Raw genomic sequence first — 7565 nt, 5'->3', positions numbered from 1 at the left:
CTGAGGGAACGAGAAAAGTGGAGAATAAAAGTGAGAGTGAGGGCACACTGAAATGAGGAAAAGACAGAAAAAAAAAAAAAGGGCACACAGAGAATCACGGTTAGAGAAACCCAAGGCGACCGTGCTGGAGGACTGCAGCATTAATTCCTGATCTTGCCATTCAAAAGGAAACAAAATCCAAAACCTGTTACCTCCTCTGCAGATCGAACTGTTCCTCAAGGCCGTGACGCAGTTGGGGAGAAGGTGAAAGTTAAAACTACTCTTGGGAGTCCGTGGTGACACTGTTTCAGGCCCGGAAGGACCGACAGACGAATGCGCGTCTTGCGAGCAAGAGGATCTGGGGAGACAAGAGAGACCACGTTTTACTTTCGTTTAAAAAAGAAAATTAAACGTTTTGGTAATTCGAAATAACACTGACAAAAAGAATCCCACCACCACGTAAAAGAAATCGAGGTGCTGCAGAAGTGAGGAGAGGAAAGAGCAAGAGGGGGCAAAGGGACGTAACTAGGGGGCGGGGAGAGGAAAGATGCGGAGCGCAAGGCACCCCGAGGGCTCCGACAAGAAGCGCAATCTCAATTCTCTCCAGGCTCCTCTTTAAAAACAAAAATCCTCATAAACCACACTTACCCTTCTTGATGCCTATCATACCAGGAATTTTTAAAGGAAGGACCTCTGTTTTAAAGGCCGCAGGAGGAAAAAACCAAATCAACAGCCCCCAACTACCCCAAACGCACGGGACTTGGGAGCACACCATAACGAAAACGGAAAGCAGCAGGAAAAATCCTCTTGGCATTTATGCCCTATGCCCTCTCCCTTCCCCACCCCCGAGTCTCTGTTCCACCCCCACCCCAACCGCGGTAATTGAATTGTCACCTGCCCCTATCCCGCCCCCGGCCACCAGGGCCACTTGGGAAACTCGGCCTTGCCAAGCGCCCCCGGCCAGTGAGAACGGCGCAGCCAAGCCCCAGTCCCAGAAGTCGAGGGGTTACACACGGCTACGTAGAGGCGCACCGGACACGGTAATTAGGCGCAATTCACACGCTCTCGGGCGCACGGAAACTACTTGTCACGATATTTTCAACGCTCCTCCTAGCCTACTTTTCTCCACTCCTTCCCTGGCGCGCCCCTCCCCTCCCGGAGGCACTCAGTGGAGCTTTTGGAGTTTCGAATCTTTCGGACACTGTAGAATGCGGGGCTCCCCGGGCGCGGGCCCGGCCAATCAGAGCGCTGTCTGCCTCCCCTGGCCAATGGCAGACGCCACATTGTTGTCCAATTCTGTCTAATGGAGCCCTAAGGAGCAACAATAGAGCGGGCGAGCGGCTCATTGAGAGTCTGGCAGCGCCGGGCAACTGGGGCGCGGCTGTGCGCAGCGTCCCGCGCGCTCCGCGAGGGGACGCCGCGCGGCAAGGGCCGGGTCGCGGGCTCCAGCCAGCCGGTCCCTAACCGGTCCCCTGGCTCGAATTTCCGACGGAAGGGTTGGACTGCGCAGCGTTCAGAGGGGGTCCGGAAGTTCGGACATGGTGACTGAAGGAGGGTGACGTGGTCTGATAAGGGACCGGGGGCAGGGGGAAGAGGCCAAGAGCGCCAGCAACGCGAGTGGAGCTGGGAGGTGCGTGAAGCGCCAGCGGAGGAGGAGGATCCCGAGCCCGAGGCAGGTAGTTGAGGGACGCAGGGAGGGCAGGGGAGGCGGCCCGGCCTGCGGGCCCTGTTGACGAGGCCCGGGCCACGCCGGCCCTAGGGACTTCGCGGCCCCTGGGGCCTGAGGGAAGAGGCAGCTCAAAAGGGAAGGGATCTAGCATACTGGGGCGGAGACACCAGGACTCGGTCCCGGGATTTGGCGGGGACCCCGGGACCTAGAGGAGACCGGGGCGGAAGCTCGGGGCTGGGCCTGCTTGGGCCTTCTGGGGCCGCGGCGCAGGTGAGACTCCACAGCCAGTTCCAGAGGCGACTCCCCTGCCTCGGTGCTGTCTCCTGGGCCATCCAAGTTCCAGGAACCCAGTTCCGACACAAGAACTAGAGAATCTGTTCCCAAGTAGGGTTCCCCGGGGATCCCAGGATAAGGGAGGGCGTGTCTGACGATTCTGTCCCTAAACCCGGAGGGGAAGAGACAGCAGTGTGAGAGGGTCAGGGATCTCCCTCCTGTAATACCTAACTTTTCACAAGATACCTCTTGCTTCCCGACTATTCTTCCAGACTGCAGGGCTAAAAATCGTGCCACAGGTTTTACTCCACCCCCACCCACAATCTTTGCCTGCAGGGTGTTTTTGTTTTTGTTTTTTTCTCATGCACACCTCTCTCCCCCACGTGAACCCTGGGACCCAGACATCTGTATCAGCTGTTTTTTTTTGTTGTTGTTGTTTTCCTCACCCCACAAGCTAATCTTCCGGCTGTGTCTGCCTATCCAAACAAAGTTTCCTCTGCTTAAATTTCTTTTTAACTCTCCAAGCCTAGTCAACCCATCACACTCATATTCCTCTCCCACTCCCTGGAGGCCCCGCACCATGAAACTTGTAGCCCCCACATTTCCACGGGTCCCTGGGGTCCCAAGGCCTAACTTTGCTACTGAGATGTTATTCTTTTCTGTTCTTGATTTTTCTAACTCTCCTGCTCCCTCCAGCATGAAAACTTCAGATCCAGCCCGCTGAACTCTATGCCTTGTGTTCTTTGATAGCGCTCTCCTTTTCACCTTTCCACAAAACTGAGCCCTTCTTCTTAATTTTTTTTTTTTTGTCTTGTTTTGTTTTGCTCTTGGTGTCTAGTCTGCTGGGTCAAAAAATTTCTCTCTAATCCGAGCCCGATCAAACATTTCGCCCTACCCATGTCGCCCCAACTAAGCTAAACTTTAGGGGGATAATATTATCCTTTTCAACTTCTCGTTATATACACCTGAACCAGTGACTTTTCAAACTTTATATGTCTTTTGTTTTGTTTTTATTTTTTCCAGCTGAACCACTGATTCAAACGAAATCTTAGACCCAGCGCATAAATCAGATATAAGAAGAGTTCTGGTGGGAATAGGGTGGGGGAGCTCAGCTTTACGAGGGGGATCCGAAGGTACCTCCTTCCAGCAATTTGGCAACCACTAGCCAAACTTCCGCGACCAAAATTTTCCCTCCCTAAGCCTGATCTCCTGGAGGGTACGCTGTAGTTTAGCGCATCGTGCGCTCTTCCCGGCAAGTCTCTTCCTTCTTCCCACGGTCTTCTACGCCAGGTCCTGCCATGGAGCTACGCTCCGAGCTACCTAGCGTGCCCGGCGCAGCGACGGCGGCGGCGACAGCGACGGGGCCGCCCGTGGCATCTGTGGCGTCGGTGGCGGCGGCGGCGGCGGCGGCCGCGTCGCTACCCGTGAGCGTGGCGGGCGGCTTGCTGAGAGCGCCGCCGCTGTTGTTGCGGGCTGCGGAGAAGTACCCGCGGACCCCCAAGTGCGCGCGCTGCCGCAACCACGGCGTGGTGTCAGCGCTCAAGGGCCACAAACGCTATTGCCGCTGGAAGGACTGCCTCTGCGCCAAGTGCACGCTCATCGCCGAGCGCCAGCGCGTCATGGCGGCGCAGGTGGCGCTGCGCAGGCAACAGGCGCAGGAGGAGAACGAGGCGCGCGAGCTACAGCTGCTCTACGGCACTGCCGAGGGCCTGGCGCTCGCGGCCGCCAACGGCATTATCCCGCCGCGACCTGCCTACGAGGTCTTCGGCTCCGTGTGCGCCGCCGACGGCGGGGGGCCGGGAGCGGGAGCGCCCGCGGGGACCGGAGGCGGCGCAGCGGGCGCGGGGAGCTCAGGTGAGCGCGCGGCTTGGTCGGGAGGAAAGGGAGCAGGGCCCGGGCCTGGGGGCACGCGGCCCAGGGACTTGTCTCGGTACTGAGAGAGTAGAATCCTCTTTTCCAAACGCCCGACCGCTAAGAGTTCGCTGCGCATCCAGGCCCTGATTTGGGGGCACAAACACATAAACTCTCTCTCCTCTTTCTGAAGAATTTGCCCTTTACTCCTTTCTCTCACCGCGAGCCCAGATGTAGACGCTGCAATCTTATCTCCTCTACCCAAACGCAGCCAGATCCCGCCTTCCCTGCTCACTTGGCTAGGTTTCCCCAGCATGGAACCTTTAACCTTGGTTATGCTCTTCTCCACTTGCCCTGGTTCCTTCTGGCCTTCCCAACTCTCTTCAGAAATCCGGCCCTCTCCCTGTCCTCCTCCCCCTCCCCGCACCGCTTTCTCTAGGTATTAGATACCCCACTTTCCTTTTCCCCTTGTGATTCCTTTTCTCAAGTTTCTAATGCTCCCGGACAACCGCATGCTGTGCCTGCTCCTACTTTCCAGCTTCTTTCCCCACTTGTCCCCGTTTTCTCAAGAATAGGGCTCTCCCGCTTCTCTCGGTCCCCACTCTTCTAACCTCTCCCCCACACTCCCATCTGGCTGCACCCTCTTCTTCAAGATTTCTTGCCTTTTTCTGGGGAGGGAAGAAATTAAGGCTGGGGCCACTGGGGGCCATCTCAGCCCTCATCTTTGAAGTGAAGAACTTCTAAGGTTTTAACTTTGGAAAGGGTGGATTAGCTATAGTGGCTCTATTTTTGCCTGAAGAAAGGCTTGGGATCTCTTAGATACCCAAGGTGTCTTTCGTAACAAGCTATATTGCCCAGGGCCAGAGGGCACCCAGGGCTGGGTTCGTTCTTGGAATGATGAGTGTGGAGTGGGGTCCTATACAGTAGGTGTATAGGTGGAAGTTATATTGTCTCCCGCTTGAACTCTGGGTCAGGCCACTTCTCCAGGTCAGAGTATGGCTTGGAAGGAGGGATAAGGGTGGAGGTGTTGGGACGCAGATGTGGAAGAGGGGAACTGGACATTGAATTTACAGGGCACAGGTGGTTGGGTTCTGGTACAGAAAGAGTGCGCCCTGGAGGTAGGGGAAGTGAGCACTTAGGGGCTCAGAGAATAAGGAATGCTGGAGGAAAAAGGAGGGGGCGCCAGAGCCCAGTGAATGAGGGTTGTCGGGTTCAGAGAGAGGAAACTGGGGTCCAAAGGGCTGATGTGCTGAGGGTGCCGTCACCTCCCCGCCCCTAATCACTCCTCACATCCCCTTTTCTCCCCTCCTAGAGGCCAAGTTACAGAAGTTTGACCTGTTCCCCAAGACACTGCTTCAGACCGGTCGCCCCGGCAGCCCGCAGCCGCCACCCGGGAAACCCTTATCACCCGACGGCGCGGACTCGGGTCCTGGGACATCTTCTCCGGAGGTGCGGCCGGGCTCGGGCTCGGAGAACGGCGACGGCGAGTCCTTCTCGGGGTCGCCCCTGGCCCGGGCCTCCAAGGAGGCAGGTGGGAGCTGCCCGGGCAGTGCAGGCCCGGGAGGCGGCGGCGAGGAGGACAGCCCGGGTTCCGCTAGCCCACTGGGCTCCGAATCCGGTTCCGAGGCCGACAAAGAAGAGGCAGAGGCCGCTCCCGCTCCAGGGTTGGGCGGGGGCCCGGGTCCACGGCAGCGGACGCCGCTGGATATCTTGACGCGCGTCTTCCCGGGCCACCGGCGAGGCGTCCTGGAGCTGGTGTTGCAGGGTTGCGGCGGCGACGTGGTGCAGGCCATCGAGCAGGTGCTGAACCACCACCGCGGAGGCTTGGCGGCCGGCCTCGGTCCCGCCGTGCTCCCAGATAAGGCCGCAGTGGGTACAGTAGCAGCTGCGGACGACGCGTGGCCGGGCCGCGTCGACGCCGGGGCAGCTGGGGGGCCCGGGCTGCCCGCGCCGCTGCAGGCAGGCCCGGCCGCTCCTCCGCACCACAGACCTTTGCTGGCCGGTGCCATGGCGCCTGGGGCGCTGGGCTCGCTGAGCAGCCGCTCCGCATTCTCACCACTGCAGCCCAACGCCAGTCACTTCGGCGCCGAAGCGGGCGCCTACCCGCTGGGCGCGCCGCTGGGCCTCAGCCCACTGCGCCTGGCCTATTCGGCGGCAGCGGCGCACAGTCGTGGCCTGGCCTTCATGGCTCCCTACTCGACCGCTGGCCTGGTCCCCACACTCGGCTTCCGCCCGCCCATGGACTACGCCTTCAGCGACCTCATGCGCGACCGCTCAGCCGCCGCGGCTGCGGTGCACAAGGAGCCCACCTACGGCGGCGGTCTGTACGGGCCTATGGTCAATGGCGCCCCCGAGAAGCAGTAGGGCCAGGGGCCCGGCAGCCGGGCCGCCCCCGAACGAGGACCCCAGCTTTGATCCCGCGGGCCTCCGCTCCCTCTTCCCCCGGTGCGCTCTCTGCGCCCCAGCTGGGGTCCTCTCGCTCAAAGGGGATTTTCGGTTTTGTTTTGGAAGGTGGGTGGAGAGCTGAGCGAAGCGGGAGCAACCACAGATGCAGGTGTTCTCAGAGCGGGTGCGTGTTCTTGATCCTCATCTTCTGACCACCTCCTCAAGGCTCCTCCAGCCCTTCAAAAGGCCGGGAATTCTTGAGAATTCAGAGGCTGCGGCCGCTGCACACGCTCCTGCCTCTCCTTTGCTGCGCTCATCCCACCCTCCCGCTCTTCAGTGGATGGCAGGATAGTCCGCGAGTCTGTCTTCTGTGTCTCCCTCTCCTTATTAAAAAATTTTTTTAAAAAAATATTCGCTCTAACAAATATAAATTTAGGATGTATAATTCTCCTGGCACTGAGTCGAGTCTTTGGGACACACATATATATATATCTCGATATCAATTGTAAAAAAGAAAAGGAAACAAGTTCTAAGGTGCACTTTCCTCGTTGCGGTATTTGTCGCTCTCTTTGTTGCTTATGCCAATAAGCATGGGTTTCCTTGGTGCAGTGTGAGTTTTTATATATGTATAAATCTATATATAATCTATACATATATATATATATATATATATATACAAGCCAGTGTATAATGTTATAAAATGGAATTCTAAGTTATTAATTGTAATCTGTAGGTGACCTCGGTATTAACGTGAAAAATATTCAAAAACAAGCAAAAAAAGGACAAAATGGAAAAAAGTAGACTATGCGCGCATTGTACTTATCAGATTTTATAGATTAAATATATTGTAAACTCGGGACAAATCCTGCCCACCCGCCCCTCTTGCCTGCGGCCGGTCTCTCCCTAAGATGCGGTCAAGGTGCGCACTGAAGCAGGAACAGAGCGGCGAGTGACTGACCAGAACCGCCTGCCCGAGAGCCCATCCCCGCCTCCCGGGACTCGCCAAACGCCCGGCCCGAAGGGACGGCAGCGGGAAACGCTGCTGCAGAGAATGGCTCACTTTGTGCTTTCCTTCGCATAGACATGAGCTAGAAATAAATGTTATTTTCTAAGAAAACAGCACGGAACCCCGTCCCGCTCCTCCGGCGGCCGGATTGAAAAGGTCTTGATTTCCCGTTCCGGCCTGCGGTGCCAGCTAGACTTCAGTCCGACTGGTGTCCGACCTTCGCGGGTGTGGAGCCGGAAGACTCTCCGTGACGCGGGAAAGGCCCAGTCGACGGGAGTGGCGCGCGGCTTAAAACCCCGCGGGGAGCGGTGCCCCCTGCGCATCGGGTTACCCCACCTCCTTCCCAATCCGGTTTTGGGCGCGCGGGCGCGACGGGTCGCCTCGCCAGTGCTCAGGATCCCT

General features: G+C 57.7%; 1 protein-coding gene across 2 annotated transcripts; it reads left to right on the top strand.

The window, feature by feature from the left end:
• The first annotated feature begins 1147 nt into the window (after positions 1-1147).
• DMRTA2 (DMRT like family A2) lies at positions 1148-7276 on the top strand. Of its 2 annotated transcripts, XM_004774500.3 has the most exons (3): positions 1148-1655; positions 2945-3775; positions 5085-7276. In XM_004774500.3, the coding sequence occupies exons 2-3, from the start codon at positions 3220-3222 to the stop codon at positions 6134-6136; spliced, it is 1608 nt and encodes a 535-aa protein (XP_004774557.1). In that variant the 5' UTR covers positions 1148-1655; positions 2945-3219; the 3' UTR covers positions 6137-7276. The 2 variants fall into 2 exon arrangements, with proteins under 2 accessions (XP_004774557.1, XP_004774555.1); XM_004774498.2 differs by lacking the exon at positions 1148-1655 and having other exon boundaries at positions 1662-3775.
• Positions 7277-7565: the final 289 nt, after the last annotated feature.

The sequence above is a fragment of the Mustela putorius genome, unplaced genomic scaffold (genome assembly GCF_011764305.1).
Source record: "Mustela putorius furo isolate JIRA1106 unplaced genomic scaffold, ASM1176430v1.1 tig00003853_pilon_pilon_pilon, whole genome shotgun sequence".
Lineage (NCBI taxonomy): Eukaryota > Metazoa > Chordata > Mammalia > Carnivora > Mustelidae > Mustela > Mustela putorius.
This window is presented reverse-complemented; position numbering and strand designations above follow the sequence as displayed.